At 37.7% G+C, this 23,673-nt stretch overlaps 2 protein-coding genes and 1 long non-coding RNA gene across 6 annotated transcripts; 1 reads left to right on the top strand and 2 right to left on the bottom strand.

Moving 5' to 3' along the window:
• Positions 1 to 7,571: 7,571 nt before the first annotated feature.
• On the bottom strand, positions 7,572 to 9,863 carry LOC117131871 (ABC transporter F family member 4). The gene is made up of 2 exons (XM_033284802.1): positions 9,697 to 9,863; positions 7,572 to 9,622 (listed from the first exon to the last, which is right to left on the bottom strand). The coding sequence occupies exons 1-2, from the start codon at positions 9,745 to 9,747 to the stop codon at positions 7,697 to 7,699; spliced, it is 1,977 nt and encodes a 658-aa protein (XP_033140693.1). The 5' UTR covers positions 9,748 to 9,863; the 3' UTR covers positions 7,572 to 7,696.
• Positions 9,864 to 12,430: 2,567 nt separating this feature from the next.
• Positions 12,431 to 14,696, top strand: LOC103853580. Of its 4 annotated transcripts, none has more exons than XM_009130487.3 (7): positions 12,456 to 12,786; positions 12,876 to 12,940; positions 13,142 to 13,274; positions 13,603 to 13,749; positions 13,859 to 13,963; positions 14,122 to 14,334; positions 14,414 to 14,696. In XM_009130487.3, the coding sequence occupies exons 1-7, from the start codon at positions 12,670 to 12,672 to the stop codon at positions 14,519 to 14,521; spliced, it is 888 nt and encodes a 295-aa protein (XP_009128735.1). In that variant the 5' UTR covers positions 12,456 to 12,669; the 3' UTR covers positions 14,522 to 14,696. The 4 variants fall into 4 exon arrangements, with proteins under 4 accessions (XP_033140707.1, XP_009128735.1, XP_009128736.1 ...); XM_009130488.3 differs by having other exon boundaries at positions 12,457 to 12,786; positions 13,142 to 13,271; XM_009130489.3 differs by having other exon boundaries at positions 12,458 to 12,786; positions 13,142 to 13,229.
• Positions 14,602 to 17,648, bottom strand: LOC103853581. Its single transcript, XR_630282.3, has 2 exons — positions 15,527 to 17,648; positions 14,602 to 15,428 (listed from the first exon to the last, which is right to left on the bottom strand). It is a non-coding gene; the product is annotated as an uncharacterized LOC103853581 (long non-coding RNA).
• Between the last annotated feature and the right edge of the window lie 6,025 nt (positions 17,649 to 23,673).

Genomic DNA, 23,673 nt, shown 5'->3' with positions numbered 1-23,673 from the left:
AAGCCGGTAGTATCATAAAGTCTTTCCGCAACATTGTGTGTCGCCTTTCAAACCACCCAGTTCTCCCATCTTTGGCGAGTTCATATCCAAAATCCCGTTGAGTGATCCTGACCGAATCTAGGACGTATTAATAGCACCAGACACCGGTCTGTTATCAAGGAACCGGTCCTCCCCCGGGTTCAGAATGTGGCTCCGGCCTGAGAGGAACCCGGGATAGCAGGATTACTGGAGCGATGTCCTGCCTAGGGAAAGCCTGTTGAGAATGAGCAACTCTGGTTGACTTGAGTGCACAGGTTATCCCCCCGAGTTTGATGACGAAATCGAGCAATAAGGGGCAAACTGTTGGGTAAAAATACTCAGGTATTGAATTCCTCCATACCCAGTCAGGACACCGGCCTCTGGGTCCCCGGTAGGAGACACCCCGGGTCCTCGTTAGGAAGTACTTCGGGTCCGGTCCCAGGGACAACCCCCTTCCTCCGGGAAAACGGAAAACTTACGATAGAGTGAACCTTCCATATTTCCGAATATGGAAGAGTTTAATCTACTCCAACCGACTAAAGGCCGACCTAAAACAACTATATAAGGGGAGCCTAAACACTAAACCAAGAGATCGACACTTCGAGACTTAGAGATTAGAGCTAGGCGGCTAGAACTAGGGTTCTTACTCAAAAATGTTGTAGTCCCAGCTCAAGTGATCAATAATACATCTCTTTTAGTTTAAATTCCTGCATACTCTCAATACAACTCACGAAATCAAAGCCTTGTCCATCATTCTGTGGTACTCACAAAGATCCTACACAAAAATCCCCTAACATCTGGAACATATCTAACATTCTGCAGAAGAACAGTTGTGCCATCTTCTTTCTTTATCTTGACAGTATCGACTCCCTTTACTTGAGCAATTGTATGATTCCCCATTCTCACACTTACTTACTCCTTCTTTGTCTGAAAACGTTTCAAACAGTTCTCTTCTTGGCGTCATATGAAATGTACAACCTGAGTCAACGAGCCATCTTTCATCCCTGTCTTCATTTGTTTTGAAGCTTGCTTCTGAGACCAATAGCAAAACATCATCACTGTCCCTTCTCTCATCTGTTGTATTTTCTCTTCTACCAACAGAATGCTCCTCTGGCTTGATTCCTTTATTCCATCTTAGGCATTGTTTCTTGAGGTGACCTTCTTTATCACACTTCCAGCAAATGTGTTTCTCTTGAGCTGACTTAGATCCAACTCTTTCTTTTCCTCTAGCTCTCCTTTCTCTGTTATCTGAACTTTCCTTCTCCCCACTTAACAAACATTTTCTTCTTCTCAATTTGTGTGTTCTTCAATCTGTCTGAACTCACACTCTTTCATATATACTGCGGTCATCACTTTTCCTAAGCTTAAGGGTCCTTCGCAATATTCCAGAGTATCTTTGAGCTGAGCAAATCGACTTGGGAGGGACATAAGCAGAAAAACTGCTTTAACTTTATCAGATACAATGACCTCTAACTTGTCTAGTTCCAAAACTATATCTAGAAACTCGTTTATGTTCTCATCTAGAGGTACCTTTTCATTTCTCTTATACCCATAAAGTTTCTTCTTGAGATATAAACACCTAGATAGTAGTTTAGACATGTAGAGCTTATCCAGAACTTGTATCATACATGCTGCTGTCTTCTCCTTCATAATCTTTCTCAAGATATGATCTCCAACACTTAGTGTGATAACAGATCTGGCCTTTTTCTCTTTCTGAGACAACAAAGGATCTTTCTTGTGTGCTTCACTTGTTCCTTCTGACCTTGAAGACACGACCTTTGCGGCTCCTTTCACCAACACTGCCTCCATTCTTTCTTTCTCCTTCAGAACATCCATGAGACCCATGGTTTCTAGATGAGAAAATAAGCTTTCTTTCCACAGTGTATAATCTCCAACACCTTCGTACTTCTCCATGACTCCCATCGGTGAGAAAGACATAGATTTGTGTTCTTGAGAGGTATGCTTCATAACATGGAGCTCTGATACCAATTTATGAAGGTTAGACATGATAAAGTCGCGAGCTTTATCAAACCGAACCACATTCTTGTGAGAACCGAAATTTGCACTGTCGATTTCCGTTTAAATAAGGAAACTAGGAAAACCCTAATTTCCCAGAGGAACCGGATATCTGCTAATTACCACACGTCAAGCAATTAGAACACGAGAATAACAACGATAAAATATAAGGAATCGAAAAAGAGAGCAAAGAAGATCTTATTCTGAATTTGCGTATGAGCGTTTACAACAAGGTATAAGCCTGGGCTCGAGAGCTGTCGGCGAGATTCCTAGTTCTAGCAACCCTAAGACGGCTAAACCAAATTGAGTCGCAGCTTGAAATAACAAAAACGGAAAAATGCCTAAATTGCTCTAAGTGCTAAGTTTGCTCTGAAAAAGTTCTCTCTCATGCTCCTCGCCTAGGACTCCTTATATACTAGCTCCAAGGTCGATTTAGGCTTTTACTCTTATGCCCTTAAGCCGTCATAGCATAAAAATGGAGATATTCCATTTTTCCCGATTTTCACAATTATCTTCAAAACTTCCGTATTTATCCGCGGAAACTTGACATTTATCCTTCCTTGTGGACCAAGCGTAAACCGTGCTGTGGTTTACGGGCTTTTGGTTAAAAAATCGTAGGATGGGCCTCGAGTCGTGTTTGAGGTCCCTTTGGGCCGTCTTCCGACTCGACACGTTTACTACGATTTCTTTCGATAAAAACCGAACTTTCCGCGGTTTCTAATCCGCGAAGTTTGATCGATGATTTAGAATAGCGGAAAACATGGACTGAGCTTGCTACGGTCTTCGGGAGATAGCATTTGAAGGTTTAACGAGAATGCATAGACTGGTGTCGTATCGATGTTCGGAAGAGCTCGATCGATACACAGTGACCGAACTTTGGCTCGAGCCCGGTCGCTACATAGCGAACGAGCGGGACGAGCACTTGGTCGCTATGTAGCGACCGAGCTTTGGCTCGAACTCGGTCGCTACGTAGCAACCGAGCTTTGGCTTGAGTTCGGTCACTACGTAGGGACCGGTCAGCATGTATGTGCGGTAGTTATGCAACGACCGAACTTGGTTCGTTTGTTCAAGGATACTTCTTCGTAAAAACTTCGTGTTGATTATTTTTTACGAAAATTATATCTTTCTTTTTACTATCTCTTTCAGAAATATGATTTCCGAGGGTTATCGGGTGATAATTCCGTCGTCATCATTTTTGATCCCAACAACTTTTTTTCACTTTGATTATCACTCTTGGGAGATTAACTCCAGATGCCCTTATGGAAAAAAATTCATTCTTCTTGTCCCTTCTCTTTTCCCATTACCCCTTTGTCTTTGAATTCCCTATACTAACCTTTCTTTCTTTAATATATTTCTTCTCCACCTCATTAATTCATTTAATTTTTCAATTAAATACACTCAACCAAACACAACAACCAAATGGGGTCCACAAACAACCTTAACCAATCAGATTTGCCTTGGCCCACATGTCTTCATGTTCCCTCTCCTCTCTCTCCTCTGTCCGCGTGAAGAGCTCTTCTTCCCCATCCTTCATTGGCAATTTTGAAGCTTTAACATCAGGTAATTCTTGTCCGTTTTTCATGAAATTTTGTGTGAAATATCTTTTAAATGTTTGTGTAAACCATGGGTAACCTAAAAAAGTAAGAATTGATAAAAATTCGAAAGAAAAAAAATGAATTTAAAAACTGTGTATATGAATTTTGAGTTTAATTTATGTCCGTTTTTGATGAAATTTTTGCTGAAAAACTTATAAAAATAAGTGTATATATCGGCTAGTGTAACAAAAGAAAGGTTGAATGCAAATTTTAAGAGATTTAAAAGGATTTTGTAAACTGTATTTATTGGTTTTAGGGTATATTTTATGTACGTTTTGAGCTCGTTTTGATGATTTCTTCGGTGTAATTTCATTAATATGAATTATATAACATGGGTAATGCAAAATCCGAACAAAATCGGACTAAAAAGTTGATTAATTAGTGCAAGGATAATTTCTGGGTATTACTAAGATAACCCGTTTTACTAAGGCAACGTGGTATTACTGATACTACTGGTATTACTATGTTTACAAATATTACTAGTATTACTGGTTTTACTATATATATAGTATTGAAAAAAATTAGTATTAGTAAGAATGCTAACAGTAAAATTTTACGTGAGAATTAAATTTAAACTTCTTAATAATGCTAATTCTAATTATAATTCATTTTATTTCAGGAAAATGCAAAATCCGCATTGTACAATCATTTGTTTTGATTATGGAGGATATTATATTAAAGATGGGGTTGAAATGAAATGGATTTCGGGAGATTGTGAAGGGGAAGATGAAATTCACACTATTGTGTTGAAGAAATCAGTGGATGAGATCACACGCTCTGTTTTGGTTGAGCGTATTTGCAGAAAGATAAAGGTAGATGACTATAAGATGGAAGCGAAGATTAGTTACTTTCCAATGGTAATGTATTCGAACAAGCCATCATATATCTGGGAAGATGAAGACGTTTTTTGTTATCTAATGCAAGTAAATCAAGAGAATTGTAGAAGTGTTCTACATGTGGAGTTCAACAAAAGGGATGATGACACTGATTTCTATGGCAGTCTATCGGATAGAGAGGCTACTGAAAGAGGGGCTACTGATAGAGAGGCCACTGATAGAGAGGCTACTGAAAGAGGGGCTACTGATAGAGAGGCTACTGATACAGAAGCTATTGATACAGAGGCTATTGAGACAGAGGGTGGTGATGAAGAAGGTACTGAGAAGGATGCAACTGATAATCAAGGTACTGGTGGTGTGCTTACACTTTACGAAGACATTGAGATGCATGAGAATGCCACCGAAAGAGAAGCAGGACCCTCAGTGGAAGTCACACCAGTTGTCTATAAGGAGTGGGATGATGGTATGGATTTGGTTTTAGATCAAGAATTTAGAACCAAGGAGGAAGCGCAAACTCATATTCAGGCGGCATCACATGTGAAGTGTTTTGAGTATGAGGTAATTAAGTCGGATACTAAGAGATATGTGATAAAATGCCGAGGAGCCAAAGAAGGCTGCAAGTGGTTTGTGCGTGTTGCAAAGTTAACGAATTCAGATCTTTGGTCAGTTAGAAGTTACATCAAGCAGCATAGATGTTCTGTTGTTACCACAAGAACACTGCCTAATAGAAGGAGAGGCACACAACAAATCGTTGCATCTATCCTGGCCCAAGATTATCCTGGAAGTTTTGACACACCACGTCCCAATGCTCTGATCGATTTGGTTCATCAGAGAGTTGCTGTGGAAGTATCATACACAACGGCATATAGAGGAAGAAGACTAGCTGCTAATAAAGTGCGCGGAACTCCTGAAGAGAGTTATTCTTTATTATATTGTTATATGCACATGCTGGAGCAGGTGAATCCTGACACAATAACTCGTGTGGTTGTGGATGAGGGCAAAAAATTTAAGTATCTGTTTTGGGCTTTGGGAGCTAGCATAGAAGGATTCCGCGCGATGAGAAAAGTCCTTGTTGTGGATGCAACACACCTGAAGACTGTTTATGGTGGAGTGTTATTTGTTGCGACTGCTCAGGATCCCAATCATCACCACTACCCAATTGCGTTTGGTGTTGCTGATGGTGAGAAATATGAGAGCTGGCTATGGTTTATGGAACAGTTGAAATCAGTGATATCGGATCTCCCTGGATTGGTGTTTCTTTCGGACAGAAACAAAGGCTTGATCAAGGCAGTACATCAAGTGTTCCCTCAGGCCGCTCATGGTTATTGTATATGGCATCTGTCTCAAAATGTTAAAGGCTACGTCCGTAACAACAGAGAAACATGTGCATTTAAGTTTATGGAGTGCGCACACGCTTATACAGAGGCGGAGTTCTTGGTCCTTTATGACGCTTTTGGCAGGAAATATCCTAGTGCAGCGGAGTATCTTGACAAAAGTTGTGAAAAAAAGAAATGGGCTAGATGTTACTTTGAAGGAGTTAGGTACAATGTTGACACCACCAATTCAGCAGAATCTTTTAACGGTGTTATTAAGGACGCAAGAAAGTTCACCTTTCTTCCAATGTTTGATTTTATCATTGGAAAAATTGCTGAATGGTTTAACAAGCACAGGAAAGAGGCAGCTGAAATGCCACCCGCACTGAAGCTTGTGCCTATAGTGGAGGAGGAAATGACTAAAAGATGTGTTGATGCAGGGTTTCTTCGGGTTGATGAGTTAAACAGTTTCCATCTCGAGTACAGTGTGCATGGTAGTGACGGGAAGCGTTATACCGTGGACATGGCTATGAACACGTGCACCTGTGGGCAATTTGATAAAGACAAATATCCATGTGTTCATGCAGTAGCTGCTGCCACATTCATGACTGAGAAAGCGGGAAAGGAACTCCATCTATCTGAGTATTGTTCTAAGTACTATTTGGTAGAGCAATGGGCTTTGGCTTATCACAGGACAATATATCATGTTCCTCATATGTCTGATTGGGTTATACCAGAAGAAATTAGAGCAAAGAAAGTACTTCCTCCAGAATTTGAAGTCAAGAAAGGAAAACCACAACAAACAAGGAAACCATCAGCAGGAGAAGCTCGTGGAAGAGGAAAAAGAGGCAGAGGGAGTGGAAGAGGGAGAGCCACAAGCACAGACACAGGCAGAGCCAGAGGAAGAGGTATGGCAGCGTATTTTGAATGTGGAAGTGGTTCAGGTTCAGGTGTTTGATTGTTGAAATTTGTTTCATTGTGCTATTCCGACTACTAGGACTACTGGAATTACTATATGTTATTTGGACTACCTGAATTACTAGAATTACTAAGTGTTATTTGAACTACTAGGATTAATGGGTTTACTATGTGTTATTTGGACTACCTGTATTTCTGGAATTACTATGTGTTATTTGAACTACTAGGACTACTATAGATTACTATGTGTTATTTGGACTACATATATATTAGTATGAGTATTTATGTTTAGTATGTAGAATCGATATATATTTTATGATTATATATCAATTTGTAAACTAGTTACTTACTAAATATATATTAAGACTATTTTTTATGATTATTTCAGCAGTTTAAGAAAAATCTTTTCATTTTTTCAAAATACTCTCGTAACTTTCATTGTTATTGTATGAATGGTTAGACCATAGTAAGAAAAAACTAAAAAAATACTTATTCCTGGCAAATGTCTTCTGAAAATATCTTCTTTAATGATTATTATAGTGTAAAAGCATCAGTTTTACTACCAAAAAGCTCATTTTCTCAGGGTTTTACTAGATAAACCTAAAAATTACCAAAAGATTACTATGTGTAAGGTAGAATTACTAAGTTCTTGAAGCTTACCGAGAATTACTAAGTGTAATCAAAATATAATATCAAAATATATGACGGCTGCACGTTTTACATGTGCATTTTTTATCCATGCACGTTTTACATGGAGTATTTTTCCAAATTTTAATCAAAGTAATTTTTTTCAAAATTATGAAGTATTTTTCCAAAATTTTGACCAGAGTTTCCCCTGTAATTTTGAGTTACCACACCTGTTTAAAAAGCATAAAACATCCAGAAACATAACATAACATCCAGAAGCAGAAACATAACATCCTAACAAGTTCAAGAGAAGCATTTTAGGCAGAAACATAACATCCTAACTTGAATAATACATATACATAACATAAGCATTTTAGGTTTTTGTTTTAAGCTTCTTCTTTGGCACTTCTAGCTCATCAGTCTTTCCCTCAGTGAAAGGAGACTGCACCCACCGTGATGGTTCACTTTTTCTCTTCTCCGGCAGCGGCGTACATGGCTTCAATGTAGCATCAGTCTTCTTCGGCCTGCCTTTCTTCTTAGGTGCACCATCAGCTTTAGCTTTCTTTTTTTCATCTCTAGCTTTCTTTTTTTCAGCATCAGCTCTCATTTTTGCTAGTCTCTCAGCTCTGGGAATGCCATACGGCACTGCTATGACCTTGACCCTAGGCTTGCGCATAGTCTTTAATTCTACCTCAACTGACTTCTCAGCTAGCTCAGTCTGTTTCTTAGCGGGACTCTCCACAAGATTATCTTCAATTTCGTCAGCTTTTTCCTCCTCTTCCTCCACACCTAGATCGACATCAGATTCAACTGACTTCTCAGCTAGCTCATCATGTTTCTCAGAGGGACTCTCCACAGGATTATCTTCACTCTCTTCTGTTTTTTCCTCCTCTTCCTCCACATCTTCACTCTCTTCTGTTTTTTCCTCCTCTTCCTCCACATCTTCACTCTCTTCTGTTTTTTCCTCCACATCTTGATCGACATCAGGATAAGAGTCACTTTCCTCTGCTGTTTCCTCCTCTTTCTCCACATCTTGATCCTCTTTCTCAGCTACCTCAGCATCTTTCTCAGTAACTTCAGCCTCATTCTCAACAATCTCAGTCTGAATAGCTTCTTGCTCTGTCTGAGTAGCTTCTACCTCAACCTCTTTCTCAGCTAGCTCAGCAATCCCTGTTACCACAACAATCTCTGGTGATATAGAGATTGCTTTCCTCGCAGCTGCTGCTTTAGTTCTACCACGTGGTGTAATGACTATTACTTCGGTAGAGGTAGGAGTTCCCTTGGATTCTTCTTTCTCAGCCTCTTTCTTTTCTTGAACCTCTTTCTCAGCCTCTTCCTCACCCTCTTTCTCTTCTTGAACCTCGTTCTCAGCCTCTTTCTCTTCTTGAACCTCTTTCTCTGCCTCTTTCTCTGCCTCTTTCTCAGCCTCTTTCTCTTCTTGAACCTCTTTCTCAGCCTCTTCCTCACCCTCTTTCTCACCCTCTTCCTCAGCCTCTTTCTCAGCCTCAGATTCATCATCAACTGTCCTCCAAAATTCTTCCGCTTGTACTCTCACTCTTTCATGAAGCCTTAACAGAAAATTTTCTTCATCTGATTCCTCCACGTATTCTTCGCCTTTCTCAACAGAGTCACTGTTTTCTTTGTCTTTTTCATGTTTTTGGTCTTTCTCTTCTTCACCCTTCTCACTGGTTTTCTCGTCTTCCTCATCTTTCCCACTGTTTTCCTCATCTTCCTCACCCTTCTCACTGATTTTCTTCACTGTCTCAGCCTTCTCTGCCTCAGCCATCTCTCTATCCTTCCCATGATCTCTACCATAATCAAAATCATTCCACTGTCTATATTCCTCATCCTCATTTCCCTTGCTTTCAATAGAAGTCAACTTGTCTTCTATTTTCTTAGTCTTTTTCTTCAAAACTCGCTGGTTCTTCTCAAGTTTACCCATCCTCAAGTTCATAGCCTCCAGCTTTGTCTCTACCGTTAAATTAATTCCAGAAAATCCTTCTTCCATGGCCTTCACAATCCTCTCTTCCACACCTTTCAACATCGACTCCAAACCAGAATTAGAAGATGAACCTTCTACAATCGTCACCTTTTCTTTGTCTTTCGTCTTTGTAAACTTTCGTGCAGCAACATCTGACTCATAAAGTTCTTTCCACCAAATCTTCTTCTGCTTCACATTTAGCCAGTAGTTCCACCTATCACTTGTGCTACCCTCACGCTGATACTCTGGCTCCTGATCAATGATACGAGCCAGCAAAGTTTCCTCATCCACCGTTGGAACCAACACACTGTTAATAACCTGGAAATAAAACATTCATTGCTTTATCAGTTTAAATATTCTGCTATTTTCTATTAAATGAAATAAAGATATACCTTTGTGTTTCCAAAAGCAGCATATATTTCTTCCAAAGGATAGCCCTTCATGCTACTCTTTGTAAACCGACTTTCATGCTACTCTTTGTAAACCGACTCTTGCACATCCTAGGACAATCTCCACTGGCGCCGTCTGAAGAGATTCGAAATTTTTTTCCCAGCTTAGGAATACACTCAAAAGCCAAAACCTACACAAATGAAGTGTCATAGTATCAGATTTTCAGTAATAAATAACAAAAATTTCAGTTAATGCTAAATTGTGTGCTTTACCTCTAATGGAATTATGAATCCATTAAAGTCGGTTGCATGGTGCACTTCACCCTTCAGAAGCTCCATTACATGCTTAATCTCCTTTATTGCATCATCAAATGTTAGACGAACCCAAGGAAATGTTCTGCAAACATCCAAATCGTCCACTATCCTTAAGATGAACGGGTCTAATGCTGCAGAATCCTTCGTCGTTCCTCTGATAATCCGACCAAGGAAGAACAGACAGCCATCTTCAATCTATCAGTACATGCTGTCCCCATAGATTGCAGCTTCTGCTTCACATCTACTATGGTGATCTTCTTCTTATCACCGAAGTAATAATCCATAAACTTAGTACCTCCGAGCTTCAGATGTCCACTCGGATACTCATGGCAGTCCAATCCAGAGATGAGGGCATGCTCCCTCATAGAGTAGCGGATGGGCACACCATTCACCCCAAACCATGCAGCATCTTCTCCTTCAATACGAATGGTGTGCAGCAGTAACATCCACATTCCTTGGAGCTTCAGGAATTCTTCATCAGGCATGTGGAAGAAATGACAAAACTGAGGATGGCTCGTGAACCAGCCGACCTCCTCCTTAAGTTCCTTAATCACATCAACTGTGTTCTTCACACGGCACTTGGTCTGAATCTTGCAAGTCTTCAGGTACTGTGTGTTTTTGAAGTACATTTCAAGGGGCTGTGGTGGTTGTCTTTCCTGCAATCAAATATATATGTATTAGTCATTTTTTACTAGTAAGAATAATAAAATAAATGATTAAAATGAATGCAAAAATTACCTTGGAGGAAACAGTAGACATGCCTTCACTTTCGGTATCAAGTGAGAGCGAAACTACAGTAGTTCCTCTCACTGGATTACTCTCTTCTCTAACCGGCTCATTCCTATTTGATACCGCTTTTCTAGCTCTAGTTCTACTGGAGACTCCACCTCCAGTAAATGTACGCTTTCTTTTTAGGCCTTTCATTCCCTGTACACATATCATCACTTAATTAGATTAAAACCAATACACACACAACCAGTGACACTTTATTCAACTAAAACCAAAAGAATATTATACCTCAGAGGGGGGGGTCACACATATCATCACTATTGTTTCCGTCTGATAGCTCTTCCACATGCTCTTCAGCAACAGGAGCTGTTGTGGATTTTCCACTTTTCTTTGTAGTCTTTTTTTTTCCTCCACGGTTACCTGCCATTATCTACTTCCTCTGAACATCCAAAAACAACACAACAACACACATTTAGGCATAATCTAGAATTATTACTTTGCCTAATCTTAAACTTTTCATTCATTCAATAAATCACCTACTCCATTTCAGTTTACATTTATCCTAACAGTCAAAGAGATTTCGGTTTCATATCACAAATAATAAACCAGGGAAACCAATTGGATCCAGTAAGAAAGAACCCATAAAAATCGCGAGCTCTTGGTTTTTTTGTTTCAATTTATACCAATTCTACAGTTTCAAGATGTTTTCCCCAATTTCAAACCACAATCTCGCTTACTAAGATCCTACCAAACTTTTCGACTACAATTTACAAGTTTTCCCTAAATTTTATCTGACCTAGATACAAGATACAAATAAATCAGGGTCAAAAAATAACTTACCAGAATGAAGGATGTCGATTCAGAAGATGAAGTCTTGATTAGAACAGAAGAAGAGACGAAGGAGAAGAAGAAACGATGAAGCCTAGAGTTTCTGGAAATCAGAAAGAATGTTCGGAAGAACACGAGGGAGACAAGGAGAAAGAGAGGAGAGAAGAACGACAATTTTTTTTTTCTTTTCTGCCTAAACGCTGAGTTTAGATTTAGGAAAGGGTTATACCCGTTTTTGTTTGGGTGGGCCGGGTTTGAGTGGTTGGGTCATGTAATTATGTAATTTTGTTAGGGTTATAGATGTATTTAGCCTATTTTTCTATTTTAAAATAAATAAATAAAAAAATATATTTTATTGATGGGAGATTTGAGCATTTTTTGTGAGTCAAAGGGGCATCTGGAGTTAATCTCCTCACTCTTGTGTAAGAAACTTGTGAGGAAGAAAGAGAGTTGTTGTGAGAAAGATAAAACAGAGCAAGAAAGGTAAAGACACATGTTCAGGTCACGATGTGAAAACCTACTCACGCCGGGAACTTTTTACCCCGGAATCGACTAGAATCAACTTATAAAGGGAGCTCACTCCTGAACTTACAAACCCTAATGCTTTACAGCTCAAGCTACTGTCCAAGACCGGTCACTTTCATCTCTACTATCTCTGCCTTTTGTCTACTGCTCTTTCCTCTTTTGATTAAGCGTGCTTTTACAGCTTCATCGAAACGGAAACAATTACTTTTAGCGCCAGCTTTGCTTCCTTCAATGACTTAGATGAGATGGACTTCGACTTGGGTTGGGCCTTGTGGGTTTCTTCTCCAATCAACTGCTAAGATTGCTTGAGAGTCGCTTGTCTTCTCCTCTCAATCTGAAACTCTCACAATCATGTTTGCATTTTCTTAGAACTTACCGAACACATATTTAAAAGGGCCCACTGTTGTGGGTTCAGCAAGTGTACGAGCTGTCTCTGTGTGCAAAGAAACGGACTTGGGGACCACTGTTCTTTTTCTTTAGTGTTTGGCTGAAGAAGACAAAGATAATGTTTTTCTCTGTGGTCGAACATGGTCCTTTGTTTTCGAAACCATTCTCATTTCATCTCCGAGTTCTGGGTACATGGCAAGTTTGAACCTTGGAGCTACTTCGTTGACCAACGAGTCTTGGGTCGTTTTCGGCTCCTCCTTAAAACTAAGGATTGGCTTCATAAATAAACGGTTTAAACGAGTTGCAGAGGTTAGATTACAAGCTAAGATACTCATTCCTTAGTGTTTTTCGAGATTTTTAAGGTAAAGTATTGTTTTGTGTCTGTTTGGTATTTGTAGAAATGGAGGTTTCGTGCTCAGCAAAAGTCAGGAATGGAACAGCTGCAAGCTCGTTCTGCTAAAAGGTGATGACTTTGTTCTCTGTGTATTATTATATTAAAAGGGAAAAAGTTTTTGAGCTTCATCGCTCATTAGTTAGTGATACCAAATTGTTCGATTGAGTTGTATGGTGATTTTGAGATAAATATGATAGGAATTGTGTGGTTCTGGTGGATGATATCTTCATCTAAACATTAATAGAACTGGGGTTCTCTCTACTTTTGCAGGAGCGAGTCCTTGAGACAGATTCTTAAGCAATATGGAATATTAGAAGAAAGCCCTGAAGAAAATGAGTCTAGTAGTAGACTTGATGACTTAAGCTGTGCTGTTCCTTCTTCTGTCATACATGACTCTGAGGTGGTATTTAGACCATCTCCAATTTTTTACTCTATTTTTTTCTCTAAAATAGAGTAAATTTATAATAGAATTGGATGTTGTTTTAATGGTACTCTATTTTAGAGTGAAAAATAGAGTGATGAACAAAAAATAAAAAACTTATTCTATAAATAGAGTAAAAAATAAGTTTACACTATTATAGAGTAGAAAATAGAGTACCATTAGAGCATTTTTACTCTAAACTCTATTTTAGAAGGAAAAAATAGAGTGGGACTGGAGATGCCCTTAATAGAAGCTATGAGGGAGAATATAAATTTCCTTCATCTTATGAAATGTTGATGTATATTGACAGAACACAACTGAGGAGTTACCTCATTTACGCTGGCAAGAGAAACATGGTGAGATTGTTAGCATCACAGAGGATGTTTCAGACCTAAATCACCACAACTGTAAAGAGAAGCATGACGCTGTTCCTTCTGTCTTAGATGACTCTAAGATGGTACTGTAGCAGTTATATTTGTTTTTTTTTTTGTGTGTTGTCGTGCTGAATTTATTATTTAAACTTCTGACCTTCATTAGTCTTTGAAAAATTTAATGAGTATTGACAGAAAACAACTGAGGAGTTACCTGATTTAGGCCGGCAAGAGAAATACTGTGAGACTGTGAGCACCACAGAAGAAGTTTCAGGACAAAATCACCACAGGCTTCCCCATGTACTTTCACTCTGCCTCCCTTTCAAAGGATTTGAGTTTGCTTTCTTACTGTGTTTGTACGATGCTTCCGTTGTGTTACTCAAAACCCTTCCATTAGGTTCTTTCAGATTCAGATTTCTTAATTATGATTTCCAGCTTGTAACCATGTGTCTCTTTAGTTAAGAACAGGTGCTTTGTTCACTTCTTCTCTGCTTCCTGTTCTTGGTTTCTGCATGTTATGTATTATTGGAACGCTACACGCAATAATCTCCAGTACAACGTCACAAAATCATCATCACGATGGCTCCAAAAAAACAAGGTGGAGAACCGCATTGAGTGATAGGAACGAGCCAGTTGCTTCTGAAGAACATGAGATGTCGCAAGAATACACAGTCAGTTACACAACTTTTCTGAGTAGTATTCGTTTTATAGATTTTTTGGTCCGTTCTTGAAGAAGCTAAGTGCATGCAGGTCAGTTCAGCGTATCAGGAAGCAACTAATGAAGTTGATGAAGCATGCAGCAAAGTAGAGCGTGAGTACAAGAGATTTCTTTTGGAATGTGGACTGAGCGAATCTTAGGTTCCTAAAAAGTAGTTCTTTAGCAAAACATAATCTCAATTCTGTGTTTGGTTTAAGTTACGACCAGGCGGTTTTGTAGCTTGTTTCAGGGTTTACTCAATGTGATTTTTATTGTGTACATTTTGAAAGGAGGAACAATTGTTGACAAATATCAAACATGGTCAATTCACGACAACACTATAATAGGCTCGTCGATGTGGCGCAAGATACTAAAACATCGAGACAAAGCAAAAGATATGCACATGTTGAGAGTTGGAGATGGTCAGAATGTCTTGTTCTGGTTTGATTCTTAGTGCACTATTGGCCGACTGTATGGCTGGATCTCGTGGATGCATTGATGATATGGGTGTTCCTAAAACTGCAATAGTGTCTGCAGCTATGGCAACTCAAAAGGCAAAGATGATAACATTGAAGGATCAATCACTATGGAAACAGAGTAATGACAAGTTCAAGCCTGCTTTCAAGACAAAACTCACGTGGGAATTGACTAGAAAGCAAGCACATCCACTACAATGGCCAAAAGGAGTATGGTTTCAGCACAGTATTCCTAAGTTAGCTTTCTTTCACTGGCTTACTTAACTAAACAAGCTGCCGACTGGAGATAGAATGCTCAGCTGGAATACCAACACTAATTCACCATGTGTTCTCTGCCAACCCTTTCGAAACTCGAGATCAACTCTTTCTGAATGCTCATACTCTGCTGAAGTCTGGACTCTACTGATGCGGGTGATGCTGCCGTCTAATTTCACCACCAAGTGGCTTGAATTAACGGAGTTGGTGATGGACACAAATGGAGGTCTACGGATAACTTTCTTGACACGGTAATGCCCTACAAGCCTGCATCCATGCAATATGGAGAGAAAGAAATGCCAGGAGACACATTCGTACCCCCATTACAGTGATTTCTCTTGCAAAACAGGTGGATCAAAAAGTCAGAAATCGATGCTTATCATTCATGCAACAAGGAAATATTCAGTTTGCAGGAGGGCTGTCTTTTGGGCTTACCACAAGATAACCAACCATGTGTCAAGATTGATGAACATAGATTTGCTTCGCTAAAACAGGTTGAACAAGTTGTAAAAAACATATAGGAGAACTTATCGAATTGGGGATTTAAGAAAATTTTGAGGATTTTAGATCTGTAAGGCATGACATGTTGCTTTTGAACAAGTTTGCGGATGCGGCTGGTTGCGGTTTCTAGCTCTTTTTAGAGATTTGTACAACTGGTTTTGCGGTTATAAATTGGTGTTTTACAAGATATTTATGACTGATTAACTACCAAATGCAACAGCGATTAAATAATAAATTAACTATATTTATATTTTATATAATTATAAAAATATCAATAACAATAATTTTATAATAAATATAAAAATTATATTTAGAAAGTTATAGTTTTAACTTTTTTAAATTGTAGAAAATATTTTTATTAAAAAAAATTATGATATTAATTAAAATATAATATATATATTTTAGTATTTTTATAATTTCAATTAAATTTTTTATTGAATATTTTTATTTATGTATTTCTATTGTTTAAAAAAAAAAGAAAAAATGTTTATCCTCCTGCAACCATCCGCAACCGCAAACGCTAGCTAAAACCAACTTTTGAATTTATAAGGTTTAAAGCGGTTTATGGTTGAGTGATTGTTGCAAAACGCCAATAACCGTTACCAACCGCAAAAGCTGCGGGTAGTAGCGGGGAAACCGGTCATTCCCTAAAGGACTAACTGGTTCAAACGCAGCGGCTGCGGTTGCGGAAGTTTACAGATGCGGGTGGTTGCGGTTTCTAGCTGTTTTAAGAGATATTTTACAACTAGTTATGCGGTTAGAAATTTGTGTATTTGCGGGATACTTATGACTGGTTAACTACCAAAAGCAGTAGCGGTTAAATAATAAATTAACCATATTTACATTTTATATAATTATAAATGTATCAAAAATAATAATGTTATATTAAATATAAAAATTATATTTAGAAAGTTATAGTTTTAAATTTTATAAAATTATAGAAAATATTTTTATTTTATAATTTTTAATATTAATTTAAATAATAGATATATTTTAGTATTTTTATAATTCCAATTTAAAATTTTTATTTAATATTTTATTTTTGTATTTATATAATTTAAAAGAAAAAAAATTATCTTCCCGCAACCACAAACGCTAGTTGGAACCAGCTTTTTAATTTATGAGGTATAGAGAGGTTTAAAACGGTTTAGAGCGGTTTGAGTGATTGCTGCAAAACGCCAAGAACCGCTACCAACCGCAAAAGCCGCTACCAACCGCAAAATCTGCGTTTGCGTGTGGTAGCGGAGAAACCAGTCATAAGCGTGACTAGTTCAAACGCAACGGTTGCAGTTGCGGAAGTTTGCGGATGCGGATGGTTGCGGTTTCTAGCAGTTTTAAGAGATCTGTAGGTCTGGTTCTGCGGTTAAAAATTGGTGCGTTCACGGGATATTTATGCAGGTTAACTAGCAAATGCAGCAGCGGTTAAATAATAAATTAAGAATATTACATTTTATATAATTATAAAAATATCAAAAACCATAATATTGTAATAAATGTAAAAATTATATTTATAAAGTTATAGTTTTAAACTTTTTAAAATTATAGAAATATTTTTATTTGAAAAAATTATAATATTAATTATAATATATATATATATGTATATATTATAATTTTTATAATTCTAATTTAATTGCGGAAACAATTACCATATCATTTCTGAATTACCATATCAATGCTTATTGCGGAAACAATTAATGATAGACCTTTGCTTTTCTTCTTCCAAAACGAACAACTTTCAGGCTTTATAACTTTTATTTTGCTTTGTCACGTTCCAAACTTTTTCTTTTTGTCTTTCCTCTCCATAAATTTTGTTTCAGATTTCTAATTATAACATTGATTCTTATCGAACCACCTTGATATCACCTCCTTCGGTCAAAAAGAAAGAATCGATGGTCAGAATGGTTCCAGCCGGCTTTAAGGCTAAGTCCCACAAGAATTTTCAGTTTATCCCTGACGAGTTTTAACCTAATATTCATATGCACTGCCATTGTTCTAGGCAACACACGTTTTCTTACTTTCATACAGCAGAATACTTAGAGTTTTAGGTTTGGAGAGAAGATCCAATAACTCCTTCAGAGATTTCTGACTGAAAGGTGTATCGATCGACACCCTTTTGTTGGAATCGATCGATACCCTGTTGTTGGAATCGATCGACAGTTTCTCAGAACCAACAAGAAGAGACTGCCGAGGTCCTAGAACCGGCGATAGATAGTCTAAATATACGAAAGTTGATTGATTATTCTTATTGTTTGAGTTCTAGAATATCCATATATGCCTAGTTAACGGTGATTGAAACTTTGTCGTTTTAGAACTAGAATAGAGAACAAGTTCTGAAACTGGAATAACTTAGAACCTTGATCCCAATATCATTTTCTCTCATCTCTCTTCTTTCTAGTTCCTTATATCAAATCCAAAACATCCTTGAATCAATCCTTCAAGCATGAGATAGAAAAGTGTAATGATCCAATTTATGGCCCAACAAATTCAGCATGTCAAGGCCTAGGCATATTCTCAAAAGCACAAGGTAAAATCTATAAATAGCAACTCCCATCAGCTACTTTTTTCCAAAACAACAAAGAGAAAAATCAGAAGTTTAAGAAAGTGACATGTGGAGATTTTGTAGAAACCGAACGGCCACCGGAGAGTTCTGAGATTACCGCCTCGACCATCACAGCCCGAGACCATATTGACATAGTCACCACCATTCGCAGCTTAAGGTACCCCTGAAAAACAGCCATGCCTCTGGTTTTGGTTTTGGTCGTTTAATAAATCGTCGATAACTCTTTAACTGCGTCGAATTTCGTGCACGCAAGACCACCATTATGTTCATCTCATTGAAACAAATCTGAAGCCGTAGCCTTCAACCGCGTCGCAATCAGAGTCACAACGAGCCCGCATGCGCCACCACCGAAAATGTCCTCCTCTGCAAATGACGTCCATTTGCCACAGCATCCGCCGCCGCCGTTGATTTTTCCGGTAAGTCGTCGCCGGCCTCTCGCCGCCAGTGACCGGGGGCCAATGACCGGGGGCCGGTGACTTGGCAACTGGCCGAGTCGACTCAACGAGTCAACCCGGTGACTCGGTCAATCCGGCGACTCGGTCAACTGGTTTGTTTTACTTGGTTATAGTTGGTTAGCTTAAACCACTCGGGTAAAATCAATTAGATTTCAGTTAACTTAAATTGGTTAGTTAAATTAGTTTGATTTCGGTATAGGTAAACCAAATGGTCCAACTGGAATTGATTTCAGCTAAGGAAAACTGGTTGCTCTAAATTAGTTCCAATCTGGTCAAGGGTTGACCATTGACCTGGCAAATTGACTTTTTAGTGGACTTTGATCAGACCACCCGTTACCCGTTTTAAGACCACCGGTTACCCGTTTTAAACCGTTCGAATGGCGTTCTGACTCGATTTTTTTGTCTTAATTTCAGATTTGGAGTATATTTGAGCAGGTGGGGTTCATATATACCACTCTTCCAAATTTCTAAGGTGAGGGTTACCCCCGTTAAATTTCGTGTTATTGTCTAACATTTTCTATGGTAATTTAGGTTTCAAACCAATGTTCCCTTTGTTTGAATTGAGTCTAGCTTGATAGTTAGAATTTGTACTGTGAACTGGAATTAGGGGTCTAGAGGTATCAACTTTGATTGGATTGTGTGATGCTGAGTGATGCTATATATATATATATATATACATACTTATGAGTATGTGACGTTACTATGGTGAGCAGGGGTTCAGAGTAGTCTGAGCTAACGATGATGTTTGTGTGGGGTGTGGATTGGTGCAGAGAAGTTTGCATCTTGACACTGTTATGGTGGGAAAGGGTACAGAGACATACTGTACTAATGATGCTGCGTATATATGTATATTTGTATATGGAGAATGCGGGGTGTGTGGTCTTGCTATGCACTATCTCGTCGTTTGTTTTGTGTGATGCTTTAGGCGTCTTAGTTATTTATGTTAGAGCTAAACTCCCATAGTTGGAGTTTTATTTGTAAGATTCAGTGGTTTGCGGTTTAGCATCTCATACCTCACTGAGTGACTACCCTATTACTTACCCCTCCTTCTTTCCCTTTTTAGGTGAGATCGATGAGCATGAGTGATTTTATCGGACTGGTGCTTTTGGGCGTAATGTGGTTGTCGATATTTGCGGATTTTATTTTATGGTATTGTAGTTGCCTTTCATGACATAAGTAGATATTACAAGGTATTATTATTTATTATATTATTTTGGGGAAACACAGTGGTCATAACTTTTGGTATCAGAGCGGATTATGTCCCGGATCCGACCTGGGATGGCGATTTTATGGGATTTGATTTTAAACGGTTTAGATGTTTTTCAAAATATTTATGGGCGATTTGGCATTTTAAAAAATAAAAACAAATACCACCTGTCTGTTCGGCATTATTCCTTTAAGTGTTGGTACTTGGTGTTCGGCAGAAATTAACCTATTTGCTTTCCTTACATATGCCGCCAAAGACAAGAGCCAACCGTACTCAGACCGCCAGAGATGCTACAGAGGTTGAAGATGAGCATGTGCAGCCGCGTCTCCACCGATTGATAAGGATGCCCTGAGGCAGATGGTACATGACGCAGCTAGACATGCTGCTCAGGAGGCAGTCCAGCAGATTGTCCAGGATGCAGCTAGGCAAGCTGCTCAGGAGTCTGCCGGGTAGCTGCACAGGAGATTGCTTGTCAGATGGCCGCAGTTCACCAGATTCCACATATTTTGCATGGTCCTCAAGTTCAGGTACAACATGGTCTTTAGGTTCACGTGCAGCATGATCCGCATATTCATGTGTAGCAATTCCCGCCGGTTCAGGTCCAGCATGACCAGCAGATTCCTGGTCGGCAGTCCCCAATCAGCACGTTCCAGTAGCTTTTCCACCACCGCCACCCAGTTTCCCCGTGGAGATTCCCGAAACTCTTATTAGGATGATAGGCAGATGAAGAACGTGGATTTGAAGCATTTTGGGGGAATAGTGGATGCTACAGTTGCTCATGATTGGAAGCATAGACTAACTTAGTGTTTGAAGACCGTCAAGTGCCCACTACGACTCTGCCTTAATATCGGTGAGCTATATCTGCATGGAGATGCATCAGTATGGTGGAATGGAGTGTGATCGATTCATCGTGAGCCTGGCGAGCTGACCTATGAAGATTTTCTCCATGTATTCGATAAAAATTATTTTCCCATGGAAGATTTGCATCAGAAAAAAGAATGTTTTCGAGCATTTAAGGCAGGGTACTAGGATTGTTAAGGAGTAGGAGTTGGAGTTTAGCCGACTCCGCAGGTTTGCTAGTAGTGGTATGGACGAGGAAGATCGAGGTTCTTAGATGGGATGCGAGTGGAACGTCGCAGCAGATGCAGCATGGTCTCGTACACCAGCTTAGACAATCTGGTGGAGAAGGTTGTCGTTCAAGAGACATGTATTGCCGAGGACCATAAGTTTTTCAAGGAAGCTCAGCCTAAGTCAGGAGAGACTTTAGAGTCAGAGAAGAGGACTTGGGATCAGTCAAATTCAAGTGTTATAATTGTGGAAGGGTGGGGCATAAAAGCAATAGTTATCAGAGTAAGCCATTCAGTGCCCAGGCTGCAGCACCAGCAACGGCACTAGCACCAGTAGCGGTAGCTAGGAATTCCTATGGTTCTGACCAGCCGGGTCACATCTTAAAACATTGCCCAAGGAGGGGCAATGTGGCACTTCCACCACCACAATTCAAGCGTTTAGCCATCATTCCACGTGTGTTTGCGGTAGGAAGTCCTCAGGGAGCGGAGCCGATAGCGGGTATGTATCTTTATCATACTTGTTCGTGTTTGAGTATTTTGGTTCCGTGGTTATCATGTGTACTTAGTCAAATCTCGGTATGAAATGTTTAGTACCCGTTTAGGAACCAAACATTTTTTTAAGAACGGATCGGTTTGATCAATTAATTTTGGGGTTATAACAGTTTTTTTTAAAACCCGGTATATAGTTAAATTAAAAAAAAATTCTGATTTACTTTGAGTTTCAAGCAAAAACTAAAACTAAAAAACCCTGAAAATCCAAGTTAAAACCCTTATTCAAGTAAAAATGTGTTGAATATTTTTTATTTTATAATTATAAATATCTGATATTTTAAAATTAAAAATAGTAGTATTTTATTTTATTTTGAATATTTGGGTATCGTTTTGATTTCGGTTCAGTTTTTATTTTTCAGATTAAATAAATAATTTACGTTCGGGTTTTCATAAATTTTGGTTATGTTCCCGTTTGATTAATTATTATAGTTATATATTTTATAGCATACTAAAATAATGTGAAAATAATTTTTATGGTGAAATTATGAATATGTCAAGTAAAAAAACATATATATATATATATATATATAATTATTTTCTAAAAATTATATAGTTTTTTAGTTTAGAAATAAAGAAATGAAGTTAGGAGTAGTATTTATAGGAAAAACAAAATCATCCATTCAGCCTCTATATTTTACCACCATATTTTGTGTTTGCAGGATAGTTTTATTTATATGCAAAGTGATCCACAAGTAGTTTACTAAATATTCTTTTTGTTCTACATATTAATGATTAGAGCTGGGTTCGTGGGTCAATTCACCCCGCCAACCCGCGGATCGACTTGGTTTTTTTACTCACAATTTTGATCCGCAAAGAAAAATTGATATACCCGCATCCACCCCGCTGAGATTTGCGGGTAATTCACGGGATCCGCAGTTAATATTAAATTTAAGATTATATATTAAAAATAATATATAAATAATATACAAATATATATAAAATATATAAATAAAATACAAATATATATAAAATTATATATAAAAAATAATAAATAAAATAATATACAGATATATATAAATAATATATTTGTATTTAAAATTATATAATTAGAAAATAGTTATCTATATTTTTACAAATTTTATACATTATAATTACAAAAAAAAAATTATTTTTTTAGTTTGCGGGTTGGCGAGTACCCGCAAGTCAAATTTAATTCCCGCACCAACATGTTGAATTTATTCAATCGGTCGACCCGCATCCGCTCCGCGGCGGATCAAACGGGGACAGGACCTGCGGGTAGTGACTCAGATTCCCAACCCGCGGATCGACTTGGTTTTTTTACTCACAATTTTGACCCGCAAAAAAAATTGAAATATCTGCATCCACCCCGCTGAGATTTGTGGGTAATTCACGGGATCCGCAGTTAATATTAAATTTAAGATTATATATTAAAAATAATATATAAATAATATACAAATATATATATATAAAATATATAAATAATATAAAAAATATATATATATATAATATATAAATAATATACAAATATATATATAATTATATATTAAAAATAATAAATAAAATAATATACAAATATATATAAATAATATATTTGTATTTAAAATTATATAATTAGAAAATAATTTTCTATATTTTTACAAATTTTATATTTTATAATTACAAAAAAATATTTTTTTAGTTTGCGGGTTGGCGAGTACCCGCAAGTTAAATTTAATTCCCGCACCAACATGTTTAATTTTTTCAATCGGTCGACCCACATCCGTTCCGCGGCGGGTCAAACGGAGGTAGGACCTGCGGGTAGTGACTCAGATTCCCAACACTATTTATGATGAATGGACAAAAAATGCAGATAAAATTGGAGTCTATTTCTCATGTATTTCTTTTCCATCACATTCATATCCGTAATCAAATTAATTTTCAATACCACAACAACAATTCGGTTAGGAAATTAAAGTGTGGCGTTAACCTACATACAAAATTTTAGATGATAAATAAATGTAATTTTAATTCAAATATGTATATCTAATTTGATTTCATTAAAAAGTAAAGTTCAGAAAATAGTAATATTCTATTAAAAAAATATTTATAAATAACGTAAATATACTTTTGAATTAATAAAATAGTTTCTTTATAATTATATTTTCTTATATAAATATATATATATATATATATATATATATATTTGTATAAAATGTGAATACCAAAGCAAATCAAATAATTACATAATATTTTCAAATATCACAACACTATATACTTTAACGAGAGAGATATATTATATT

Source organism: Brassica rapa, chromosome A02 (assembly GCF_000309985.2).
Source record: "Brassica rapa cultivar Chiifu-401-42 chromosome A02, CAAS_Brap_v3.01, whole genome shotgun sequence".
In the NCBI taxonomy this organism is placed as follows: domain Eukaryota; kingdom Viridiplantae; phylum Streptophyta; class Magnoliopsida; order Brassicales; family Brassicaceae; genus Brassica; species Brassica rapa.
This window is presented reverse-complemented; position numbering and strand designations above follow the sequence as displayed.